We start from the raw sequence: 27,292 nt of genomic DNA on the forward strand, positions 1-27,292 counted from the left end.
GGCGTCATTAGGAAAATGCTCCAGACATCTGCAGTTCACTAAAGAAAAATCAGTGGAATTATTCCCCTAGAAAAAGCTACAAGGACATGCACTGGGGAGGAAACAGGTACTTAAATTAATCCTTTCCAAATGAACATATGCAATAAAAATGGAATTAACACCTGTGCAGATAAAACACTTCAGCTCCCTTACGTGGTGATGCTCGAATTGCATTTTCAATTAGTCCTAATCAGATTCCTGATAGCTCTGAACAGGATTGAGGAACCTTCTGACCTGCAAGAGTTTGGAACATTTAAGGGGGAAAAAAAGAGTTCTTTAATACTCGTTTATCAGGACAGTGTGTTCAGAGGGAATTTCAGGGGAGATAACGAGAAGGAGATGAAGGGAGAAGTGGCCAGGGAGGGAAAGGGAAGTGAGAAACAGCAGCTCACAGTTAAACAAACAAGTTCTTTTAATAGCTCTGCAACTCGAGCATTCAAGTGAATATAATTTTATCCTACGTAATATCAACATCTAGAAATCAATGCAATAGTGGAGTTTTTTATATAATTTTTAGGGTTCTGGTTCCTAAACATTTTATATCTGAACAAGGTGTATCTACTATTTGGGTTTTGGTTTTTCGGTAGCAATGTCAGTCAGTGAGTCCCAAGGCTCTTTCATTTCTTTTCCCTCTTCTTCACCTTCTTGAAGGCAAATTTATGCTAAGAACCATCCTCTGGATTTTTTCTTCATTACTTAAAATACTTGCTTTTACAGCACAGATCTTGTCTTGCTGGTCTTTAATCAGCTGCTCCAGTTCAGCCAGGTCAGCTTTAAGTGGTTCCACAGCGCTGTCTGTGATGCTGGAAGAGACACAGGGAACGTGATGTTGTTGGAAACTTTCAAGCTGCTTCAGGTTATTTAACCCTCCAAGAAAGTACATTTCAGTATCTGGCAGGCTGCAAAGTATTTCATGGAATCACAGAATCCCAGGATGGTTTGGGCTGGAAGGGACCTTGAAGCCCATCCAGTCCCACCCCCTGGCCTGGGCAGGGACACCTTCCCCTATCCCAGGGTACTCTAAGACCCATCCAGCCTGGCCTTTAAGTTGTTCCCACTCTTCCTGAAAGAAAGATTGGAATAAAAAGCACAAAGACAAAGCTAGTAATATGGATAGAGGGGAATATTTTTCAGAGGAGATCACTCAAAATTCAACAGTAAAAATCACTTCTTGGCTCATCTGGTTTTTCTGCTAAACTCTGAAACAAGAGACAGAGAAGCTGTGTCTGCTCCTGGATCCCTGGAAATGTTCAGGGCAGGGCTGGACAGGGCTTGGAGCACCCTGGGATAGTGGAAGGTGTCCCTGCCCATGGTGGGGGTGGGAATGGATGAGCTTTAAGGTCCCCTCCAACCCAATGCCATGCCATGATTCCTTAATGTAGAAAAGGAGCCATCAGGAGCTGCTGACAATGACAGGCAATGCCACACTAGCAGGAAATTTCATAAATCCTACACTAATGAACACAAGTAGCATCTTAAAAATATTTTTTCCATAATTTTGCTTATCTTCAGGAACACTGCACAGCCGGGAAATGCTAGTCTGTCATTCTGAATGACCCAGTCACTCGAGGGCTCACCACCTAAAGTTCAGATCTCCAAATCCTTTGGTTTTCCCCTTTTGCACCACAGAAATCACCAAATCACTAGGAATCACATGGGTATTTGCTCACTGGGATCCTGCAAGCGTCTGTCACAGAAGCAAAGCAAACAGGGAAGAGTTTCCCAATCCCAGGACATGTGGGAAGCATTGTCTTCTTCATGGCTGCTACTCTGTAATCCTGTCCTGAAGGATTGGAAGTGCCTCACTGCACTGATTTGTGACACAGGAGAGAACTCAGCTAAGAATCCCCCCATGCTGCTTCTGCACAGATTCAGGGAGCAGCAAATCTCTCTGGGCTGAATATGGCTCCAAAAATATTGATCTCTACCTCATGTTTAAGATCACAGCACATACAGCTGGAAGGGATGTTCTGTTTTCAAGGAGTGTAAAGACACAGAGGTGAGACAAGTAAGGCCAAAGGAGCTGTTTCAACCACTGCCATTGACACCAGAACACGATGAACCCATGGCACAAAGAGCAGGCTGGGGTTTAGAAATCCACTCCTGCTCTGGGTTCAATATTTATGTTGTTTGTAAGTTTTAAGGGCCCCTAAAATCTGTCTCAAGAGACAAGCCCAGCTGGCCTGGCCACATTCACCTCTGCTCCCTCTGCAAAGCCTCCGTGTGCTCCCTATTCTCCTGGCGCCACGTGTGCAGCTCGTTCCTCATGGCATCCATGTCCTCCTGGATGTAATCCACAATTCTGCCCAGCCTGAAGGCATTCTGGCACACGGTCTGAATGGACACCTGGAACTTCTCGATTTCTTTGGCTACCAAGTCTCTCTCCCTCTTCCTGGATGCTTCTGAGACAATTGGCTTCTCCTAACAAGAGAGACGAAGAGGGAAAGCATCAGAATTAGGGAAAATTGTTGCTGCAGGCTGAACGAAGGATATTTTGAGACTGCAAACTGGGAAGTAGCTGGAGAAGTGTTTGTGATAGTCTGAAATGGAAGAGAAGAATCGTGGAATCACAGAATGGTTTGGGTTGGGAGGGACCTTAGAGCTCATCCCATCCCATCCCCTGCCACAGGCAGGGACACCTTCCACTATCCCAGGTTGCTCCAAGCCCCAATGTCCAACCTGGCCTGGGACACTTCCAGGGATCCAGGGGCAGCCACACCTTTCTGGGCAAGCTTTGAAAGCAGCAGCAAATTCTGCTGCTGTGTGGGAGCTCCAGGGCACAGCCTCCTCTGACTTCTCTGCATCAGCCCCTTCAAGATGCTTCTCTCCCTCCACTGTCCATATCTGGGTTTCCAGCTCCTAATGCTGCTCCTAACAAGACCACTTCAGAGCTATAGCAGCCTGTGGTTATTCCCTGCCTTGCATTCCTGTTCATGGCTGTAAAGCCACACAGGCTGCAGGTGTGGCCTCCATAAACTCCACTTGTCCAAATGAATTTGGGCTCGTGCTGCTTCCCTCATGTGCAGCCAGCAGAGTCTCTGTGGTTCAGGTCCTGAGGCCTCTCAGCTCTCTGCAAGTCAAACTCAGAGTTTGCTCCAGAGGTAAAGCCAGCAGGAGCAAAAGGATGCTGTAAAAAGAGCAAAGTGATGCCACACTGCTAATACACTGGAATAATCTTATTCCAGCAAAGCCATTAAGGAAAAGCCCACTGGAATTTCCCCCCATCCCGTGAAGAGAAAACAACCTCCTTTTTCTTTCTTTCCAACGCTCCTGCAGGTCAATTTCCCAAACCCAGATACAGAGCTTGAAGTAGAGTTTATTTAAAGCCATTTTGGTCGTTTATTATGTGCCAGATAACTAGAAAGGCCTTTCTCTGCCACCCCAACCAGAGGATGAGCCAATTCCTAGGCACAATTCCTGCTAAACGCAGAGGTGGCAGTGCTGGGACAGGGAATCTGTCCCGCTATCCCCTCCTGCCCTCCTCCCAGCTGCCTGGCTTCCTGTGCGAGCTGGGGGCTGTTTTCTCAGCTGGCTTTTTGGAGGCTGCAGGGCCTCCTGCCAAGCACATTTCAGCAGCCCTGGGCTGGCTGGAGGACTCAGGGAGAGATGTGTTTGAGGAAAACAGTTTCCGAAGATCCGAAGGCTGAGCCTCGCTCTGGGCTGCGGCCCGTGCTCTGCCACACACACGGAGCAGGAAAACACTGGATTCCTGACTTCACTGGAGCTCATGTTTGAGTGGTTTAATTAGGAACTGGGCTGAGGTGACAAAGACTGCTGAACCCGTGCCCTTCGCTGCCAAAGTCACTTCAGGAGTGCTGGCTGAGCTGTTAAAAACAACAAGGCCCCAAATTCCCTCCTGTTCAGGCCGTGCCTCCCTCACAGCAGCAGGTGTTTCATTACACCACACCACACAAACCACAGGAGCCAGAGCTTTCCTGAAGCCATCCATGCATTTGCTGTTCTTTAGGATGGAAGAGCTGCAATCTCACAGCTTTTCAAACCCTTCTCTCTCTATCCTGACTCTTTTCCCACTCCTTTTCCTACTCTGTGCTCCACCAAAGCCAGAGGGAAGGCTCAATCCATAGCACTGGATTTTCCACGTAAGGCTGGGAAGTGAACTATGCAGACAAGCACCTCCAGTCCATCAGCACAGTTATATCAGATCCAACAGCTTCCAAGGAAAAAATCTCTTTCCCTTGTTTTTCCCCTCCTAAATGCTCCAAACCCTCACCACTCTCCTTGCCACCATCCATTAGGCTCAGCCAAGAAATAAGGAATTTATTTCACATACAGAACTCTCAGGAGGGAAAAGACTCAGCCAGGCCATTATCTGAGGGTTGGTCTGTGAAAACCTGCTTCATTTCTATTTTCCAAATGTCAAGTTTTGGAATGTTTCCCAAGGCATTCTGCTGGAAATGCTGGCAATCCATGGTTTGGATAAGTGTACTCTTCACAGGATAAAACTGGCTGATGGCCTGGCCCAGAGAGGGGTAGGGAATGGGGCCACATCCAGCTGGGATTGGTCACCAGTGGGGTTCCCCAGCGCTTGGAGATCTTTTCCAACCAAAATGATTCTGTGATTCTATTTCTCATTCTTGTAATGCTGGCATGACCTCTCTGATACCTAGACAGATCAAGCGGCCACACTTCCCTCCACAGGGAATTACAGGATCAAAATAAAAAATAAAACAGAAATGAAAATCCCACAATTCAGTAAAGAAGCAAACCAGAATTGTATGCTTTAGATACAGAATATATCGATATACAGATCTATAAATACATAGCTCTGTAAACACAGGTCCAGCTCACAATTTGAAATATTCCAGGCTAAAATACACTTGAGCTGCTTGAAAAGCTCAAGTGAAAACAAACAAAAAAAATGGAATATTTTTGATAAATCAGTTACTTAAAGTGTATTAGTAAAAACTGAAAATTAATTCTAGTGTCGCTGTAATTCCAGTTCTTTGTGCAGGTGAATACTTCAAAAGTGAGATTAAAAGGAGAAAATATTATCCCATCCAAAGTCAGTCATGGAATTACAGGATTGTCACAGTTGGAAAACACCTTTAGGATCATCAAGGCCAACTGGCATTGCAAGAACTGAAACAAACCACTAAAATCTATTAAATACGATTTGAAATAAAAATCTAGTAAATACTATTCATACAGGTTCATCAATAGGCTTGTTTAAAAATAAAGAAAAAAAACAAATAGAAATTGATAATTGCCTTTGAAACATATGATATTGAAGTGGTGTAAGAACTCCCAAGTTTCAAGAAAAATCCAAGAAAAATTTCCTCCCAAGAAAGATTTCCCAACCTGAAGGCACAGGAGGTCAAGGGGCACACTGTGTCCCTCATCCCACAAGTTAGAAAAATCACCATCTGTTCTTTCTTTGTCTCATTAACACCTGGGCTACCAAGATCCCAGAATCCCAGAGTGGCCTGGGTGGGAAGGAACCTCAAAGCTCATCCAGTTTCAAGCTGCTCTTATGACATTCCAGGGATGGGACAGCCACGGTTCCACATGCTGCAGCTCAAGGCTCACAATTATCACCGTGACACTCTCAAGCTTTGGCAACGCATGCTGATTTTAAACAATTAAGGGGAGAGAAACCCATTAGTGCCTGTTCCCAGCTGCACAGTTCCAGCTATGGGTTAAAATCTCAGAAATGATGGCAGATGGTTTCCCATACGCAACAACGTGGGCAGTACAAGCCCTGAGTGCCACCTTTGCTCACTCTGCACAAATGCGTAACAGGAGATTTTCAGCCAGGAGAAAAATGCCAGAATCTGAATTGTTCCAGGCTTTTTCATTAGGCCCTACACCTCAACGAACTTCCCTTTCACAACAGCCCCAGAATCAATAAATTATCCCCATATAAAAGGCTGGATCACTTCTGTAGGCCCAACATGTTTCCTTTCTTTCATGTTTTTCATAAGGCACCAAGACAAATGTTTACTTTGGATTCCTGGAAAAAGGCTGCTTTTCCCATTACCTCAATGTGAGCAGAACACAATGTGGACTTGGGTGCAGGGACCTGAGAAATCTGAAAGCAGGAATTTTCTTTTTTAATCAAGAAGTGGGAAATTATCAACGAGGCTCCAGAAACCACCAGAATTTCAAGAAACAGTATTTGCTTACTTTTATATACCTTGCCCTTTTTTTTTCATTAACGGTTTTTAAAATATGAATCAAATTAGTACAAGCATCTATCAAGCATTTTAATAGCTTCTACAGCCCCTTTTAACTCTATTATTATGTCCCACTAGGAAAACAGACCCAAGTAATCACAGTTTTATTGAGCTCCACCATTTCCCCCTACCTCTTTCTACAGGACAGGGCAGAAACTTCATTTTGGACAAGTAACTGGGATATATCCAGTGTAAAACCAACAAGGTGGGATACTTTTTTATTGTATAAAATATATATTTTTGATCATAAAAGGGTGTTTTCTTTTCCTGGTTTTTACAGAGTCTGTGTTTTAAGTAGATTGTAACTATCCACCAGGGATCCCCATAAGAAACTCTTTCACAGAACAAGGGGGGAAACAGTAAATGTTAAAGCATTTCAAATGAACAGGATGCTTTTTCTGCTGATGCCAGGTATGGGGTTCAGGCACAGGCCAAGGAGTTGGAGACACAATGTTCTTTATCACTGTATTTCCCAGAGTCAGTCTGACCTGCTCCTGAGCTGAAATGCTCCACAAGAAAATAAAAGAATGGCTCTTTCAAGAGAGCTTTTCCAATCTCCTTTCTCTTTTTTTTTTTTTGGAGGGCAGTGGTTTTCCTTTCAGTTCATATACGGTCCTTCCAAAAAGAGCTGGACTTTTCACCCACCCCAGTCCACACACCCACCCTGCTTTCCTGGCAAGAAGTCAGTTCCCAAAATCTGCTATATTTGGGGCAATATTCAGCACACAAAGCAAAATCATGGAATGGTATGACTTGGAAGGGACCTCAAAGCTATTCCACCCTCGCCATGGGCAGGGATACCTTCCACTGCCCCAGGCTGCTCCAAGGTCTGTCCAACCTGGCCTTGGGCACTTCCAGGGATCAAGGGGCAGCCACAGCTTCCCTGGGCACCCTGTGTCAGGCCTCTCCACCCTCCCAGGGAAAAATTCCTTCCCAATATCCCATCCAGCCCTGCCCTCTGGTAGTGGGAAGCCATTCCCTGTGTTCTGTCCCTCCATCCATATTCCCAAATCCCTCTCCAGCTCTCCTGGAGCTCCTTTAGGCCCTGGAAGGGGCTCTGAGGTCTCCCTGGAGCCCTCTCCTCTCCATGTGAGCACCCTCAGCTCCCCCAGCCTAGCTCCAGAGCAGAGGGGCTCCAGCTCTGTGGATCCTGAGCCAAAGGAGACAAGCCAGGAAATGATTCCAGCTGTAATTAGTGACAGCAGAGCACATTAATTCACCCACGATGCCACACTGTGCCAGCTCTGCCCAACACTCCCTTTCACCTCACACTCCCTATGTCCAGAACCTCTTCCTCCTGAAAGAGCAGCCTTTCCTGGTGAAAAAGGACTTGGAATAAACCTGCTCCTTGTGTTAAACAACTTCCCCCCCACCAGGCCCGAGCACCTTGAAAAATGTGACAGGCCCTGTGCTGTGTCCTTTACACACTGCACCCTCTCCTGGGGAGCAACCTCAGCTGCCTCACTACTTTTACACACCCTTTGTGCCCACAGATCCATCTGCTGTCTCACTTGGATTTATAGTGCACCCACAGGACAGAAGTTCTGTGGTTTGGGGCACGAAGGAGCCCTGACACCAGGATTATCCCAAGAGTGGCCCTGTTCCTGTGTTCACAGCTTGTAGCATGACTGCTTGGGGGCCACATTTTTGTTTCCTGAGAGCTGGGAGCAGTGGAAGGACCCTGGAGCAAACACTGTCTCCATTTGAGCTCCCGTGCTGCTCAGCTGCTGAGTTAAAAATCTTATTTTTGAGAAACTGTGTGCTTGCACCAGAGATTTCCCACTGAATTAGTGTCACCTCACCATCAACAGAGATGTCACAGAGGTGAAAACCCTCCATAGGTAACGCCTCCATTTTCCTGTCAGCATTCCTGAGGACACACCAAGCTGGCAGGATGCTGTGGTGGGAATGACGAGCCTCCTCCAAACACCTGAATGATGGGATTTCTGACTCCAGCTGCTTAACACAGCACATTAATTGCATGGACTGGAGGGCATGCCCAGAGCTGTAATGTAAAAATGTAATTTTTAAATGTAAAAATCAATGATCTGCAGCTCTTCAAACAAACAGAATCAGCATTGATTAGATCTGTCCTGTGCTCTGAAGTGTATAATGTACCACACTGGGTAATTCAAGTTAATATTGCCCAGGTGCTGAGCTATTCAATACCACTTGTTCCTCCCAGAAGCCTCCAAGCTGCTGCTTTTCTGAAGCTCTCTGGGTAGTGCAAAGATGGGAATTCTGTTATCCCACTTGCTTCAGCTATTTAATAACCTGCCTACGGTTTTCCACACGTCAAATAAATGAAGTGGAATACAAAATGGAACATCTGTTTCTTTCTCTGGTTAACATTAGAGGCTTAGATTCTAAACAAATACATTTAGGAAGTTTTTTTTAGGAATTTGTTAGGCTGAACACAGCTAATCAAGGCAGTAAAAATCTTGTGTATTTCCAGAGTGACCCCTTTGTTTGACCTCAAAATTGTGTATATTATTTTAAGTTTCTGCACATGCAAAACCTAGATGATGAAAGTCTCAGTTTTCTTTCCTTCTCCCTTCTTTTCCTTTATTAAAACTCCTTAAAAAGCAAATGCATGTTTGGGAAACACAGCACAGAAAGGGTTCTGGAGGAATGTTTTTAACATAAATAAATGTTCCCCAGCCATCAGCAGCTGGAAGGTGTGAAACATCCCTGAGAGGGCACCAGTGTCACATTTGGATTAAGTATTAATCCACCAACTTCACCTCATTTCTGGATGATTAATCCCCAATAAATCAGGTAGATCCATTGATCTTTTTTTGCTGAATACTGGAGTTAATAATGTATTAAAAAAAAGTTCCAGCACTCAGCCTGCGATTTTTTCCCTCTTCATTTTCCCATCTGGCAGAAGATCAAGGCTTTAAAGACTAATGAACAGAAAAGGGAAAATATTTCATTTCTATTGGATGAATTGAACAGTTTAATCAAATGAGGGAAGATGAACATTCTAGTGATAAATAGAGGGAAGATGGAATTTCCCAAAGCAAGTTTTCTGTCAAGTATTCCCCGGGTTTTTTGATACCTTACTCCAAAAATATGGCAGTACCCTTAATTTTACTCTATGATGCACAACACAGTTTGGAATACAGCTGTATCCTGATGCAGAAGGTATTTGTCCTGGAGAGTTTGATGGAAAACAAATTAAATAGACAGAAACATTCCCAGAGGCAAAGTCACACTGAGAAATTCGGAGGTTTTTTTACTTTTACTGTCACAGCAACTCTCTTCTCTAAAATAATTTCCCAGGATTCAATCCTGTCCCCAGCTCTTGTTTTCTGAACTACCAAGTGCCTGTCACACACTCCAAGCGTTTTTAATCATCTTTTCCATTCAACTCTGCTGTCAGAAAAATCACACTTCTCTCTGGATCACAATTTCAGGAAAACAACACTCCTGTCTGGATCACAATTCCAGGAAAAACACACTTCTCTGTGGATCTCAGTTTTAGGAGAACCACACTTCTCTCTGGATCACAATTCCAGGAAAACTACACTTCCATCTGGATCACAATTTCAGGAGAACTAGAATCCTCTCTGGATCATGATTTCAGGAAAATCACACTTCCCTCTGAATCACAATTTCAGGAGAACAACACTCCCCTCTGGATCACAATTTCAGGATAACTAGACTCCTCTCTGGATCATCCACACCACAACCTAAAAAGCAGTAGCAGCAGAGGAACCTCCTGCAGTAGTAGCCAGCTGCTTGGACAGGCGATCCCATGGTGTTCCAGGAGCTTGGGTAGGTTTCCACGTGATGGACTAGAAGTCAGCAGTTTTTTTTCCAGAATTAGTTGTCTATTCTCGGCACTGCTAATGCAGAGCAGGGCTTCAAAAGTGCAACAAAAGTGAAACCAGCACTGAATAAATGTTTCAGGGGCTGAAAATCAGCAATGGGACTCAATGGTGATTGTAGAGGGTCACAATTGGCTATTTAAAAATATTTAAGGGGTTAAAAAAGGACTGGCTTAGTTTGTTAGTCAGGGAAAAAAGCCAACCAGAAAATTTAGCACGGACACCAGAGGAAGCTTCCTGAGCTTGAAATTCATGTGATTGTGTGAATCCTCACCCATTCTCCTGTTCTATGCCCAGTGTTGGACAGGACACACCACCAAGCAGGGCAGCCCACAGTGAGGGAGTGCTGAGAAACAGCATTAATGAATTCCTAATGCTTGTCCCAAACTGAGCCTGGAAGTGATGATCCAACAGCACCATCTAGTTATAAACCTGGAAACGGGAACAGCTGCATGGCTTGGGCTCAAGTGCCAGCTCAGAAATGAGCTTTGGAGCTGCTGCAGAAACAGCAGAATCAACCTGGAACCCTTCTTTGTCTCCAAACAATTCTCTAAAGGCAGAATTTCGCCAAGCAGACAAATTTTCCCACTGGATAAACTCATGTGAAGCAGGCACAGGTGTTTCAGTGACCACAGAGACCAAAAGAAGCACATTTCTAACAAATGGATGCAATTCAGCAAGTTGGGTAAAGCCAAAACCACTCCTAACAGATTATGGACAGCAATCTAAAGGTGTATTCCTCATTTTAGAAGGATTTGGTTGCTTCAGTTACAGAATCATCCCAGAGGAATTTGGGCTGGAAGGGACCTTAAAGTCCCTCCAGTGTCACCCCATTCCACTGGGCAGGGACACCTTCCACTGTCCAAGGCTGTTGCAAGCCCTGTCCAACCTGGCCTTGGACACTTCCAGAGATCCAGCAGCAGCCACAGCTGCTCTAGGCACCCCTGTGCTAGGGCCTCCCTGGAACAATTCCTTCCCAATATCCTACCTAACCCTACCTGGGCTCATCAACCACAGCCCTTGCAATACATAAAAGGAATTTTCTTCCAAGCCTGGATCTCAGCCAATCCCAAACTTCAGAGGGGAGGATATTCCCCAAGAGTCAGATCTGCCATCCCAACTTTCTCAACATGCTGGAAAAGAAAGGAAAGCCAAAAGAGACAGACAGGAGTCTGCCTCAAGAGTCTTGAAGAGTCACCACTGATTTCACAGAGCTCTGTCAACAGCTGGTCTCAAACACTTCAGACCATCCCTGAAAAGAATACAAGTAGGAAAACCCAGTTTTCTTTTACAATACTGAATTAAGACTAAAATAAATGTGATTGGAAGATATAAGAGCTCATTAAACTCACTCACCTCCCCAAAACATCACGTACTTGTCTAATTTTATGAGACTTTTATCACTGCAGTGCCTCAGTGCCTCTCCCCAGCACATGAAAATGGATTTAGAAGCTTTCCACAAGGCCAAGGGATCAGAAGAGTCCATCTCAATGTCCTACCTTTGCTGCCTCTTATAACAGGACCTCTGTAAGGCAGACAAAGCCAGAGCTCTCCATTGTAACAGGAAGACACGCCAATATGGGGGGTTCAAGCTTTTGCTTTTGGTTTGTGATCACTGCTAGAACATTCCCACACACTTTCTAAGTGATCAATACAGAAAAAAAACCCCACAAAACCTAGCAAAAACAAAACCTACCCTCCCTTTCTCAACTGTGGAAAGAATCACTTAAGCAAGACAAGACATGATAGAGAAAAGCTTGATCACAAATGGAATAAAACACATTTAAAGCAAAGAAAAAGATCACAATTACAACATTTAATCTCCCAGTTCTTTGAAGGCCATTGCCACCTCACCCTGTCTGTGGTCTGTCCTGATTTCTGTGATGCCTCGTAATCCTTCTTTGTTTCTAGGAGTCTTTTCACCAGCCCACCTGTTGAAAAAACAGTGATTTTTCTAAGCACCGATGGACACTAAACAGTTTCAAACATTCAGACAATAAAATTAAACAACTGTTTGTTTTTTTTATGCAGACAATTTTTAGAGCAACATAAACAGTATTTTATTTTGTATTTTAAACACTGACACACAAGGTATTTGTTATTTGACCTTTTTTTTCCCAAGCTTTTCTAGAACTTGTCTTTAAATCCAACCTCATATCTCAGAGCTGACAAGCTGTACCTGACACTTGAAGAAACATTAATTTATGAGCTTTATGCAGAATTTTAAATCTGCTGACATTGAGGATGCATAGAAAATGTGTATTTAACAAAGCTGTAAATCCAGCTGCACAGGAAAACAAGCCTGGGTAAATAAGTTGGTTTTCCTGCAAACGTTGCAAACCCCTTCCCTCAGGAGGGATTTAACTGCTCTGTTCAGCATTTTAAGTGTTCAGCATTTGGTTTAAACCCAGGGCTTGATTCTAGATCTGTATAAATATAGATAAAAGCAAACGTACCATGCTTTTGATCTTCAACCAGCTCCACTTCTGGCTCCTACATATGCAGGAAGAGAGCTTTAGTTGCAAAAAGTTGGCATTGCTGTCATATGGAACTATTCAAAAACATTCAGCTGGAGGATAGTTCAACAAGTCAGGGAATCATGGAATGGTTTGGGTGGGAAAGGACCTTAAAGCTCATCCCATTCCAACCCCTGCCATGGGCAGAGACACCTTCCACTGTCCCAGGCTGCTCCAAGCCCCAGTATCCAATCCGGCCTTGGACACTGCCAGGCGGAGTCACAGCTTATCAGGAATTCCTTCCCAATACTCCATCCAGCCATGCCCTCTAGCACTGGGAAGCCATTCCCTGTGTCCTCCATGCCTTGTCCCATGTCCCTCTCCAGCTCTCCTGGAGCCCCTTTAGGCCCTGAAAGGGGCTTTGAGGTCTCCCTGGAGCTTCTCTTCTCCAGGCTGGACATTCCAAACAAAATATGGAAAAAGGTTCAGTAAGATGCAATAGGAACAGACCTTTGGCATCTCTGGCAGGGGCACTGCTGCCTCCACCATGAACTGCTCATCCTCCTCATCAGAAGCCTGCTGCTCCCTGATCACGTTCGGGGCCGTTTTAGTGCTGCCACTCCTGTCAGGGACACAAGGAAAAGGGAATATACACAGGAAAAGGAAAAGACACAAGGAAAAAGGAATGGAAATACTGAGAGATCTATCCAGAATAAACAAAATTCAACTAAAAGCCATCAAAATATCACAGAATCCCAGAATCACTGAGGCTGGAAAATCTCTCCAAGTCCGCCCTGTGAGCAATCCCCCCCCACAGCACTGAGTGCCACATCCAGGCCTTCCTTGGACACTCCAGGGATGGGAACTCCACATGTCCCCACCATGAGATGACCACCCCAAACTGGTGATGCCAGAGGAGCTGGGAAGGGTGTGCTCCAAGGAACACCCACTCTGCATCTCCCTCATCCCTCACCTTTCTGGCATTAGGAGCTCGGTGCTTTCCTGATGTTTCACTCGCGGAGGTGCCGGCCTCGCGCTGCCAGGACGGGGAATCCGTCTGGAATAACAGCAGGAATAGAAAAATCATTTTCACAAGTGACACAGCAACACAAACTCTTGCTGAGAAAAAAAAAAAAAAAAAAAAAAAAAAAAAAAAAAAAATCAAACACTCAAATTAAAAACCAAGTTCACCTTATCCACACCATCCCTATGGAATGCACAGAGGAAATGCAACATTCTCCTCAAAAACTTTACTAACATTCCACGGAAGCAGTTTATGGACGAAGAACAGAAAAAAGGATGGAAACATACCTTTGGGCAGGCTGAGGTGGGACATCAGGAAGTGCTTCCCCATTTTCAGGCTTTTCAGGACCCAGGTTCTCTGCTTCTCTTTCTATTGAACAAAACAACATAAAATTTGGCTTAGCTGGGCTAGGAAAACATTTTTTTAATGACAGCATTTGGAATCTTAGCACTGCATTGAAAAAACCAGATAAATTTCTTCATATTTGTTAAGTTTCTCAATATTGTGAAATTTGCCCCTCTGTGAAAATGACATCATCTCACTCAGTGCTTTTGTTTCCCTTAAACTCTTATCTTCCCCTGCTGGGATGCTTGGTTGAGGTGGTTGCTATTCTTCGAGTAAAGCCTACTCAAAGCATCTAAAATCACCCCGATTATGCTTAAAAATTCTGTAATACATCACAAAAAGAGCAAAAAGCATTAGAGAAGAGCTTGATTTATTAAAAAGTACTTTTTTCCATTAAAAGTTTTCGGTTATGTTTGATGCTGCTCTTTTGTCATTGGAATGTTACTGAGTCTCTGGCAAATTCATCTGTAAATGACAAATACACTGATTTTTCAGATAAGTTTTACTTACTCTGCAATCTGATCAAGTTAGTTAGGCATGAAGCACACAACAGGAATTACATCCAGAATCTAGGAACTACTCCCAGGGCCAGGAAAATTTGGATACAGAGTCTTGTTACTGTGCAACAAAATATAACTGAAGCAGACAGAAACAATTCTCTAAAAGATCCAGGAAAATCAGTTTATTTCAGCTAATAAACAATGTTTTATAATCCTGGGCTCATGGAATGGCTTGGATTTGGGATCTTAAAGGTCCTGAATCTAAAAAATGAAGGGTTTACAGTGCCTTGGTGAATAAAGCTGAAAATCAAGATCAGTCAATAAAATAAAGGTTGAGCTTGATGATACAGGTTGGACTTGATGATTTTGGAGATCTGTCCCAACTTTCATTATTCTTCTGATTTGGAATATTTGGTTCTTACACCAACAGAGGATCCAATCCAAATCAATAATGAACCTGGGGTACTCCTCTTACATCCATCTCAAATATAACATGAATTTATTTTCCATCCCAGATGCATTCCAAAGGACAAGACAGCTCCAAGAGATGAAGTGGAATTCACATGGAAATTCTCCCAGCTGGGGAAGGTCACACAAATGTCTTGGCCATCCATCCATATTTCATTAGGCTGCCACAGCCACAAGGCCCTGGAGGCCAAAGGTGGGCTGGGAACACCTCCCACATCCACGGGATCCATCCTCCCAACCAGGCCAAGCATGTGGATCTGGAGGGAACAAAAATGCAGCTTTTTGCTGCAATTTCAGTTCCTCCTCCTGCATTTTGCTTCCATGGCTCCACGCATGTTGTAGCTGGAGACAAATCCATGTCTTGGGAGCTATATCCAGATTGGGGGAGAAATGGAGAAGTAAGAATGCAGAGATGAAATTTTCCTCTGGAATCCTGTAAAATGCAAACACTAAGACTCCCAAATAGTTGCACAAAAAGGCAACGTGCAAAGATTTGCTTCTTACAGAGAACAAGTCACCAAAGGATTCAGGAGCAGCATCTGCCTCTTGGAAAACAGAAGAATAGGAAAAAGAAAATATAAGTAATTGCTTTATCAGGGGATGGACATTTTTCAAGGCAAAATATGACTCAGATGTGATTAAAACACACAGCAACAGTTGGATTAAGTGTAAATCACCCTCCTTACATCATTTAGCTGCATGGATTTGACCCAAAAAATCCAGCTGGGCTTTCCATGGCAGTCACACTTTACCTTTCCCTACCTTTCTGTTTTTCTGCAAGGCCTGATTCATTTTTCTCCTGCAGCTCAGCAGCACCATCCTCTGAAATCCCATCTGCCATACTCCTTGTGTCCACAGCTCCTGTAACAAAACAGTTTATAGTCAAATGAAACCCAAGAGCCAATAAAATTCAAAATAAAAAGCCATGCTAAATACTTGCTAGGATTTCTTTAAGGGCTACCCTAGTTTAATAAACCCTCTTCAGCGTCAATAAATCACATTCAAGGTGCACAAAGACTTTATAAATGAGTGCTGACTGAACTCCTGAAAGCTGAAATATTCAGTATAAACCTCTATCATTTATCTGCCCATGGAGAAGAGACATTTTCTCCTGTTGTACATTGATTTATTTCCAATTAATAGAAGATAAAATAGAAAGCTCTGATCATCAGCACAGCTCCAGAAAGTTTTCCTACCCTCTGGATTATTCACCTATGGCAGTCCCACTGTGTCAGAAAATAAAGAGGGCTAATGCCCCCAAAATATTCCTGGCTCTGGTAAACTAAAATTTAAGTGCTGCATCAGGGAAAGAGGAGTATTTTAAAATATTCACCCTAAAGTCATTCCCTTTTTTAAACTTATCAGGAAAACTGGATTCTGACTTTAAAGGGACAATCCCATAAATGGGGTGTGTCTGGTCCTTGAGTTTAGTGTCATATAAAACAAATACTGATATCTTGGGAAATAAAAGAAGTTATAGGATCAGCTAAGGATCACTGAGTAGTAAAATAAGGCTGCAGTTTTAATGGAATCCAGACAGAGGGTTTTTCAGCTGCCAAATTATTCAGACTTCACAGCACAGGAGATGTGACATAAAAATTTCAATTTTCTAGCACCAACTTGAATGAGGCTCCTAAATTAACACACATTCAGATTCCAAGTGTCAGGGTTTTCCCAAGGTATTTACAGTGCCCAAACAGGGCTATTCATTATCCTGAAAGCAGGACTGATTTAACTCCAGTATTTTGCCTTGGATACACGGAAACCTAAAAGAGAAATCCAAAAAAAAAACACGGGGATGCTTGGGAAGACACCCAGCAATGCATGATCTCTTTACATAAATTATTAATAATGAGATTGGCAAATGAACTGTATGAAGATCTCCATTAGTCTAAACAGCACCAGTTTTTAACCAGAACTGGCTGTTTTCAACAGGCATCAATTCACAGGTGTCACTGAATCTTCTGAACGGAGACATTAAAGTGATTTATGTACAGTGACTTCTTCTTTAGGATTAAAATACCAGGGGCACAAAGCTCTGAAAGGAAATTAGGAACAATCACTGAAATAAGAGATGGAAAGGAACTGAAATACAGACAGAAATTCCAGTTACACTGCTGCTGTCTGAGCTCTGGGTATTAGCCACTTTTATTCCTTATCCAGGAGTTTTTCCAGGCTCTTCCTCTTGGTTTCCTACACAAAGGGATGGCAGTGCTAGGCTTATTCCTGATGTGCAATATTTGGGATATTCTGAAGATAATCCACTTTCCAGTAAGTGTGTAAATACAGTATTTAAAGGTTGAACCGCAAAAGTTGGTGACATAATTGCAAGGAAGCACCTCTGCAGAGAAATAATTTATTTGGAAAGCCTGGCCCAACTGCCTATTAAACCCAATAAAAATCATTTCAAGGCTCAAGCCTTCACTTTGCTCTGCTGTAAACACTTAACAAATGTTAAATGTCAGAAATAGTTGCAGACAAGTCCAAATGCTCATTTAGAGAGTAATTACACAGAAATTACCAAAAGCAGGCTGAATTTGTATCTGCAACTGTGCACGGGGAACGAGAGCAAGCTGAACTGAATCTCGCTTCCTGTATCCCAAATCCAGGCAGGAAAATTGCCTCTTGGACTCACAAATGCAGGCTGGGAGTACAAACCAAACCCCGACAATAATAAACAGGGATATTTAGGTATTTCTGCTATTCCTACTCAATAACCCTCCAGCACATTTGATAGGAATAACAATATCCTCCCTGTGGTTACCTTCTCCTCTGGGCTTGGAATGATGCCTTGATCCTTTTGCTGAAGGCTGCTTTGATATCCTTGCAGCAGTTTCAGTCTGGAAAAAAAATCCAAACCAAACCAACCAACCAACCAAACAACAACAACAACAACAACAACAACCAAACAACCAACCAAACAAACAAACAAACAAAAAAAAAAAAAAAAAAAAAAAAAAAAAACCCAAAAAATTTATATAACAGTAGATTTAAAAATTATATCATTATATCTGAAATTTACTTCCTTGTGTTGCTTTTCTAAGTATTATACAGAGCAAATATTGACCTAAGAATTGATCCACACATTTATGCTGAATTTATTTCCCTCAAAGCCTGTGGATATTTTTTCCTGCATATGTGCCAGCTATTTTCTTTCACAAGAACTTATTTGATGGAAAAACAACTTCCAAATGGGAACTAAGAGTATCCAACCTCACGGAATAAAAAGGTTATGAAAAGGAGGAAGATTCCTACAATCACCTCTGGTTTTCAGCTGCATCAGATACACAGCTCCTCTTCAACCTGCTGCAAATTCTTTCAGATTCCCTTCCAAAACAGAAGCAAGGATTTAAAAAATTGTGCTACCAGGCTTGCACAGTCCATTACTTAAATGGCAACTTCCCTGGTTAAAAATCCTGTCTATTATGCAAAGTCCTAAAATATAGTTAGCATCTCCAGGGATCTCCTTCCATATGTGCTTTTTTGTCTTGCAGTCTTCATCCAAGATTTTGTGTCAGCCCTGCTGATCATCGTTAAGGTTGGAAAAGATGTCCAATGTCCACACTGATAACCCAAGAATCACAAATTCTGCCATTTTTATGCCATCAAAGAATGGTTTGAGTAGAAGGGACATTAAAGCTTAAAAGCTCATCCCCTTCTACCCCCAGCCTTGGGCAGGGACACCTTCCACCAAAACAAAGTATTTTTCCTCTTTAGGAAATTCTGGCATGTTCTAAGGAAAACCAGACAGGATTCCAATCTTCAAGTGGTTCATCCTAATTTTAATTCTTCATAATTACCTCCACAAGCCCAACACTATGGAAGGAGGGAAAAGAAAGCTCCTACCCCATCATGAGCACATCTGGCACACTCCAGCCCCAGCAGCTTTCTGAGTGAGGTCATTATTAGCACAGGTGGGGAGGGAGCTGGGAATAGGTGCTGAGGCTGCTGCAAGAGGGGATTGGGTCATTTATTTATGTGGCTACAAACAGAATTTTTGCGGAGCCACATGTGCAGCCTGGCAGCAGGTGCAGGGTGAAAGCTGACGTTTACTCGCTATAGCATTACACAAAAACAGAAAGCCCCCAATATTTATGACTGGTGGGCTTTCCAAAGGGAGATAAAAAGAGGTTATTCCCCTTCAAGACTTTGAAAAGCAGCCACTGGAGCCATTAAAGGGAAATCTTGCACTTCATCTCACACTATCCTGGAAAAAACACATTACAGTGGAATCCTTGATGGATGCATGCATGTTTCCCAGTCCTGGGTAATTTTGTTTCCACATGGAGAGGATCCAGAGCCTTCTGCAAACCATCCAGGCTGCTGCTTTGTCCTCATTATTAACCTTTAAAGAGGCCAAATTTCACTTTGAGACAGAAGAAAATGTTTGCTGGTGTTTCAGAGCTCATTATAAAATAAGCCACTGTGACTTCCCCCTCTAATTCATCAGCTCTACCAAGGGTTCTCTAATAATAAATAAGAGTTAAGTCTGTGAACAGCAATTTCATTCCATCAACCCTCCACAGTACTTTTCTTGTAATGAAATCCACAGGAGGTATCTTTCCACCTCTCCAACATAAAATGTGCAGGTATAGTTTTATATTAATAAAACTACATACAAGGAAAGATCTCAACTTGCTAAGGCCAATTTGAGTGCTGTGCTGATAAGACTTAGGAAAATATCCATCAATTATCTTTTCCTCATCTAAAGTCTCACGAGGTGATGTTCTATGGGTATTAGATTCTGCAAATTAAAACTTCTCAAACATAGATGAGGAAAATCTGGTTTTTTAACCAGTTTAAATGCTGGATTTCTAACATAGTGACAGCAAAGAGAGAGGGACATTCCCAGCTCCAGAACAGAAATATTTGAGCCACATCCTGCAGATTTCCATGGAATGATTCTCTCTGCTGTCCTTTTTTTAATTTCACAGTTTCGTTACATAACCTAAATAAGTTCCAAGGGGAACAGAAGTTCATTAGGTAGGATTTAGAGGCTGCTTCAAGTGACCACTTCCAGAGCAATAAAGCTTGCAGGGCAAAAATCAAGCCCATTCTGCAAGTGGCCAGAGGTGACAGGATATTACAGAAAGCTTTAGCTAAGAGTTCCAGCTGCCATGGGAAACATGGAAGAGACTTTTCCAAGGTGTTTGGCCTCGGGGGGAAATGATGTACCTGTTCTGCAGCCACTTCCAGCACCAGATGCTCTGTGACCTCCCCCACCTCTTGTCAAGTCTAAATAATAATGATCTTCATTATTCAGGAGGTCCAGAAGAAGGTCCATTTTAAATCTGATTTTTCCCTGAGATGGACTGAGAGTGAACAGAACACAACTCTACACTGATCCCAAACTGTGGGATGCAAGAGCCAGCCTTGAAGCAGTTTCTGATTGCCATGTGGCAGCCAAATGTCTATTAATTCCTACTTATTACTGCTTTCTTCTAGCTCCAGAAAATTATGGATACCCATGTGATGACTACTGCACGCTGGGTAACACAGAGTGTCTTTAGCAACAGAAAAATACATTTAAATTACAAAAAGGAGTCAGTCTTAAGTAGATTTGAAAACTGGCATTGATAATTAGCAGCAAGAAAAACTGAGATTTGCACGAACAGAGAAAATCTCATTAAGCAAAGCCAGGGACTAAACTTTAGGTGACAGCTTTGCTGTATGCCTAGAATGTTAAAAAAAAATCTAAACTGATCTGTTCTCTAAAGTAAATGCAGTAAAAGGTTAAAGATGTTAATCCTGAGGGGAAAAGAACAGTGGCTGACTCATTGGGTACTGCCTCAAACTGTTTTACTTCTATTATAGTGAGTATATATATTCTGTAACTATCTATAGAAAAGATATATATAAAAAGCTAAAGAGAGATGCTGAAGATTTATTAGTTCTGCAGCAGAGACCACAAAATAAGATTCTATATCCTCCATGTGCACAGAAAGTTGTTTGCCTTCTTTTGAATGCATTTGTTTCCCTGTCATGTGACTCAAGTGGAGCCACTGGTTCAACTGGGGTAAATCCCTGGAAATAAAGGCTGGGAAGCTCCTGGGAGGGCCAGAAGATCAACCCCAATCCAGGAGATGCAATTTCCAATGACATCCTGCTGGAATTCCCTCTAAATCACTTTGTGCAGATATCTCAGCTCTCAAAATTCACTGGGCACGTTTTCATGTCACCTCTCCCTTCCACAGCTTTAAAATGATGACATTTGCCATACTCTGCTCTAAAGTTTGTGTTTTCATCACCTCAGAAGTGAGCAGTCTCCACTGTTACGCAAGCAGGCAGAGGCAGGAATGTCATTTGGATTTCAGGTAATAATTCCAAAGCATTGGAATCCCTCCCAAAAGCATTTAGGAGGGGAAATGAAACTTTACTGCCCTGCTGCATTATTGTGGTGCCCAAGAGCACAACAGGAGTTTGGGATGAGGCTCAGAATTTCCATTAGAGACCAAATTTGCAGGAAGTTTGACTTGGCCATGAATACTGGCTGGAGGCTACAAAAAAAACCCCTCTTTTATAAGCTCTCCGTCCCACTGCCAACAACTTAAAGAGTTTGGTTGGATTGGAGTCAAAAAGAGCCATAAATTTGTCCTCTCACGAGGAAGACATGATAATGTCAGTGGGCCCAGAGACTCCTGCTAGGCTTGGAATCCTGCCTAGTTTTGACTCAGCCTCTGCTGCTTTAGGTTCATTTACTGAAGTCTCCCTCTTCAAACATTTGGTCACATGGCTCCATAATTCCCCAAACTGCCTCAGGTCATCAGGAAGCAGCAGATGGAGGTACAACGGTGTGTCAGAAGCAGGAGCTTCTGTGCAGAGGCACTGAGTTGCTCTCCCTGCTGCAAAACATGGACCCTGAAACAACACTGGACTCATTTTCTTTCCAAAACAGTAACTTCTGCTAAAATTCAAAAACAAATGCAAAAACCCTATCAGCTTTCCAGGAAAAATTCTGAGGAATTAAGAAAACTCATGGCAGGGAGTTGGAAGAGATGAGCTCTAAAGTTCTTCCCAACCCAAACCAGTCTGTGATCCTAAGAAGTGTCCAGAATACGAATACACAGAAATAAAATCTGCAAAATTAAATAAATTAAGTATACTTTTTTTCTGTCTCGAATCTCAAAGAAATTTTTAATAAATAAACAACCAAAAAACCCAGGAAAGCATCTGTTCCATGTATTTCTCAGCCCTAAAACTTGCCATTTACCTATCTTTCAACCCTACATTATTTTCGAGCAGGTTCCCAAATCAAAATGCAACACTGAATATTCCTGCCTCCTCCACTACTGACCTCAGTGTCTGGCTGGCATTTGCTGTCTTTAGTTGGCCTCTGTGGTTTTCTAAGTGCGGATTCTTTGGGATCCGAGGGCTGGGAAGAAATGAACTGGTTTAGGTTCAAAAGAAGCATTTTGGTGCCCATCAGTCCTGAATTTCTAACAGAACAGAATGGCAGAATAGGAAATACTTAGAGGAGGAGGAAATAGAAGAATAACAAAATGAAAGGCAATGAAGAGGTGGCACTCAAGGCAGTTTAGGACTTAAAATCCTTAGAATATTCAGGAATCCCAGACTAGTTTGGGTTGGAAGAGACATTAGAGACCATTCACTTCCAACTCTGAGAAGGCTCTCCAGCACCTGAAGAGAGCCAACATGAAAGATGGAGCGGGACTTGGATGAGGGCCTGGAGTGACAAGACACAAGGAATGGCTTCCTACTTCCAGAGGGCAGAATTAGATGAGATATTGGGAAGGAATTGTTCCCTGTGAGGGTGGGGAGACCCTGGCACAGGGTGCCCAGAGAAGCTGTGGCTGCCCCTGGATCCCAGGAAGTGCCCAGGGCCAGGCTGGACAGGGCTTGGAGCAGCCTGGGACAGTGGAAGGTGTCTCTGCCCATGGCAGGGGTTTGGAAAAAGGTCCCTTCCTGCTGAATGAGCAGGAATACAAACATGGAAGACAACTGGAACAAATACAGTCCCAACCACAGCACGGGGAAAGTTCTTCCCCAAAATTACATTTCAATTACCTTTTTCTCTGCTTTCTCCTTTCCATGTTCCCTTAAATGTTCCCCATCTTTTTCTCTGCCCCGATCTCTTCCTCTCTCTCTGTCTTTCTCTCCTTCTCTGTCTCTGGCCTTATCTTTGTCTCTTCCTTTCAGCCTGTCCTTTTCTCTTCCTCCTTCATGTCTTTTCTCTCTTTCCTGTCCTTTATCATGCCCGAGGCCATCTCCTTGCTCTGGGTCTCCTTTTCCTTTGTTTTTTTCTGTTTCTCTTCCTTGCTTGGTCATCCTGCTTTTGCCTCTTTCCCTCTCTTTTTTTTCTCCTTCCTTTGAGATGTCTCTTTCAGGTTCTTTGTGCCTCTCTTCATTATTCTTCTGTTTATCCCTCTCCTTTTCTCTTTCTCTGCTCTCTTTCAAATCACCTTCGGGTTTTCTGTCCTTGCTGGAGCTTCTGTCTTTAATTTCAGTGTCTCTCCTGCTCTAAAAAGAAAGTAAATACTAAAAATTAATTCCAACACACAATCACTCTACAAACACAAAAATGCTAAAAAAACCCCAAGCAAGTAAATAACAGTACCCCAGTACCCCCCAAAAATGCAAATGCTACCTCTTTATCCCTATGGCTTTTTTGTTCTTCTGCTTTGGGCTCTCTGCTTTCTTTGTCTCGAGGTTTAGAGGGTGGAGGTTTCCCTTTAGCATCAGCTTTCTCCCCAGCCAAGACCCTTTTTACAGCAGCGTCACTGGACAGCTGCAAAGAACAGAAAAACACCACTGAAATGAGTAAATTGTTTCATTAAGTAATTAATGCAGTAATAAGTATTTTAAGGATGTAACAATTCACTGGAAAAACTTAATAATTCCATGAAAGAATGCAATAATTCTGTGTAAGAACAGCCCCTACAATTGTTTTCAACCAGTTATCAAATTTCTCCATTATTCTATTTCCATAACCAAAAAAAAGCACAGTGGAAAAATTACTTTAGTTCCACAATTAAGAGATTTGACTGAAAGGAGATAAAGTCAAAGGTGAGCAACTGATTGTACAATTACTTTGTCTGTACCACAAAATTTTAAAGGTTCTGAAGCTTCATTTTGTGCTTCAAATGTAATAAAAGTTATTAAAAGACAAACAAATAAAGTGAGCGACAGTAAACATTAAAATCCTTAGTATTCAGAATGCATTTGTTTGGCAAGTTGGCTCAAACTCTTGTTAAAGATCATGAACTCTCTATCTGCTGTTACTAAGGGGTGACTAAGTGTTTCTACTGTGCAATTAATGACAGCAGAGGGGTAATTAAGGCACAGAATCATCTGGGCTGGACAAGATCTCCAAGGTCATCAAGTCCAACCTGTGACTGACGCCCACCTTGTCACCAGCCCAGAGCACTGAGTGCCGCATCCAAGTGTTCTGTGGACATCTCCAGGGATGGGGACCCCAAACCTTTCTGGACAGCCCCTTCCAAGGCCTGACCACCCTTTCCATGGAGAAGTTCCTACTGATGTCCAACCTGATCTTTCCCTGGCATAGCTTGAGGCCATTCCCTCTCCTCCTGTCTCTGTTCCCTGTGTGCATAAAATCTCTATCATTCTGTCCTACCTTATTTAAGCAACACTTCCCAATTGCCTGAAGGAATTCATTGGTTTTCTCGGGCTCATGTCCAGCCACAACTCGTGCTGGTTTCACTGACAGTGGCTCTCCTGTCACCATCACAACAGCATCGATGGCCTTCTGAAGGAAGTTGATTTTGGAATCCTTATCCTGGTAAAAGAGTAATTAAGAGAAACTTTTATCTCCACCATTATTATACTTGTTTTAGTTCCCTAACTGTACTTAACAAACGACCTGCCCCAACTACCCTTCAACAGAGATGATGTCTCCCAGTGATTACATAAAATCAGAAGTAAAAACTAAAAGACCAAATAAACAAAGTAAAGCCAAGTGAAATTTCACAGAAGTCCTCATAATTAAGGAATCTTCATGATTTCAGTCCTCCTTACAGCTCTGTCCCATTGATTACTCAGGTAACAATTATTCTCCTGATATCCTACAACTCCAGGAGGGATCACAGTTAGGAACAAGCCAAGTCTTCCTCCTGACCAGTTTTGGGAAGAGGAACTCAAGGTTGAGATATTTTCCCCCACACTCCAGGATTTTGATCTCCTCTGCCTGAGCTCTGGAAAAGCCCATGGGCTGTGAAAGAAATTTGTGAAAGAAATTCTCAGAGAGATAGCAGCACACAGAAGCAACAAAGACCTGCTCAGGAGCTGCTGGGAAATCTGCTTTTTGGGTCAACAAGAACACTATCAAAAAAAACAACAATTCAGTTATAAATTACTCCATTATAGTTATCCTGACAGCGGTAGGAGCAGTCACAGAAATAAACACACACATTAATCAGTGACTAAAACATGCAAGAACAGGCTGGAGGGCTGAGAAGTCAGGCTCCCAGAGCACACACTTAAGTTGCTACGTTAAACAAACACCATGGGATCAGCTGCCTAAGTGGCAACACACAGATACTGCTCTGTTTGCAAGGAATCAGCAACCAAAGCTCCCAAATCAGGCTGGGAGTTGGAGAACTCGGCATCAGGTCAGCCAAAAATCAAGGGAAAGCAGCAAATAGAGAGTAAAGCCACCCTTGGACTCAAGAAAAAGGGTTTTCAGCAATAATATTAACCTCCTCTTTCAGTAATCAGCCAGTTTTATACTGCAATAAAGCTACTGTGGAATGCAAATCCTAGACAGGTGAATCCTGGGATATTAAACAAGGATATTTAATGTATATATTTATATACCACATTTATATGTATTTGTACATATACACAAATATATAAAGCTATATATTTAGGGCCACAGATTCTGCTGAGAGACCACAAGACTCTTTAAAACCTATATGTGCACAAATCTACAGGTGTTTACCCCATGGAATGCATAATATAAGCCACAGGCAGGAACTTTTACAACTTCTTCACAAAAATAACAAGTCCTTGATGCTGAACACAGAAAAGGCCAAAAGAACGTTGTGGCAAGCTGCAAAGAACATTGAGAGCTAAATAAGCAAGAAGGTCCTATGCTCACCTTGACATTATCTGATTTCAACTCGAAATCCGTGTAAAGTCCTTTCAGAAAACCTGTGACCCTGATCACCTAAAAAAAAAAAAAAAAAAACCAGAAAAAATGGGGTAAGTTAAGAATATTTAAAGCCTATGTTCAGTAAATCTCGTGCAGCAGCAGGAAATGTATTCTTCCTGGAAAGGGTGGTCAGGCATTGGAATAAAGTCTCCATCCCTGGAGGTGCCCAAGGAACGTCTGGACGGGGCATTCAGTGCTCCGCGGTGGTGACAAGGCGAGCACAGGCTGGACTCAGTGACCTCAGGGGGGCTTTCCCAACCTCAATGATTGTGTGATTCTGTGCTGTTTCACTAGCCCAGGCTACTCCAAGAGCCAGTGTCCAACCTGGCCTTGGACACTTCCAGGGATCCAGGGGCAGCCACAGCTTCTCTGGGCACCCTGTGCCAGGGCCTCGCCACTCTCACAGCGAGTAATTCCTTCCCAAAACCCCACCTAACCCTGCCTCTGCCAGCGTGACCCCCTTTTCCTACTACTTTCCCACTCCAAACCCCGCAAACTCACCCCGCGCCCCAGAAGCCCAGTGATTTACACAACGCTCCGGCATCCCCCGCAGTGCCGCCCAGCCCGGGGGGGACCCCACTCCCACACCCACACCCACCCACCTCGGAGATGAGGTCGTGCAGATAGCGGAAGGGCGGCTTGCTCAGCAGCGCGTCGGTGAGCGGCGGCTTGCGGATCACCTGCCCCAGGGTCTCCCGCGTTTGCCGCGACACCGCCTCGTTCATCGCGGCCGGGTCGGGACCGAGGCCGGGGCTCGAACCGGGATCGCGGCGGGACCCGCCCGGCCCCGGCCCGGCGCTCCCGGCGTGCCCCGCGCGGCGCGTGCGCACGGCCCGTTGCTAAGGGGCAGCGCGGCCATAGCAACCGGCCCGCACCGCCCTCAGGGGATAAAAACCCTGAAAACAGCCCCAAAACCTCCGGAAACAGCCCCCAAATCACCTGTAAACAGCCCCCAAACCCCCGGAAACAGCCACAAACCTCTGGAAAGAGTCACAAACCCCCCAGAAACAGCCCCAAAGCCCCCGGAAACAGCCCCAAAAAAACTCTAGAAACAACCCCGAAGACTCCGGAAAGAGCCCCAAAACCCCGGAAACAGCCCCAAACTCTTGCCCCATGCCCCTCAGCACAACAGGTAGCAAATAAAATGTGTTAGGGAGAAATGCTATGTGTCAGCAGGTGAATCGTATTGGGAAAAGTTGTGGGGTTTTTTTGCTTTATCGCTAAAGGGTGGCTTTGTGGGACCCGAACACAAGGAAAACAGGGACCGTGGGAAGCACATCTAGAGGAGGACAGGGAGATGCT

General features: G+C 43.5%; 1 protein-coding gene across 5 annotated transcripts; it reads right to left on the minus strand.

The window, feature by feature from the left end:
• Positions 1-433: 433 nt before the first annotated feature.
• TRAF3IP1 (TRAF3 interacting protein 1) lies at positions 434-26,734 on the minus strand. 5 transcript variants are annotated; one of them, XM_083865595.1, is made up of 15 exons: positions 26,593-26,731; positions 25,937-26,005; positions 24,455-24,616; positions 23,465-23,605; positions 22,885-23,337; positions 22,154-22,231; positions 17,624-17,699; positions 15,622-15,720; positions 13,834-13,915; positions 13,496-13,579; positions 13,033-13,144; positions 12,523-12,559; positions 11,921-11,997; positions 2,237-2,460; positions 434-842 (listed from the first exon to the last, which is right to left on the minus strand). In XM_083865595.1, exons 1-15 carry the CDS (start codon positions 26,713-26,715, stop codon positions 677-679), a joined length of 1,983 nt encoding a protein of 660 aa, XP_083721721.1. In that variant the 5' UTR covers positions 26,716-26,731; the 3' UTR covers positions 434-676. The 5 variants fall into 5 exon arrangements, with proteins under 5 accessions (XP_083721721.1, XP_083721722.1, XP_083721724.1 ...); XM_083865596.1 differs by lacking the exon at positions 22,154-22,231 and having other exon boundaries at positions 26,593-26,734; XM_083865598.1 differs by lacking the exon at positions 2,237-2,460 and having other exon boundaries at positions 696-842; positions 26,593-26,730.
• Between the last annotated feature and the right edge of the window lie 558 nt (positions 26,735-27,292).

The sequence above is a fragment of the Zosterops lateralis genome, assembly GCF_965231275.1.
Source record: "Zosterops lateralis genome assembly, chromosome: 7".
Lineage (NCBI taxonomy): Eukaryota > Metazoa > Chordata > Aves > Passeriformes > Zosteropidae > Zosterops > Zosterops lateralis.

Coding starts and splice junctions, on each gene's coding strand:
- TRAF3IP1 (XM_083865595.1), bottom strand. CDS start 26,715: ATGAACGAGGCGGTGTCGCGGCAAACGCGGGAGACCCTGGGGCAGGTG. Junction 24,617..25,936: donor TGAAATCAGATAATGTCAAG/GTGAGCATAGGA, acceptor CTCTTTTACCAG/GATAAGGATTCCAAAATCAA. Junction 13,580..13,833: donor CCACCTCAGCCTGCCCAAAG/GTATGTTTCCAT, acceptor CTGTTATTCCAG/ACGGATTCCCCGTCCTGGCA.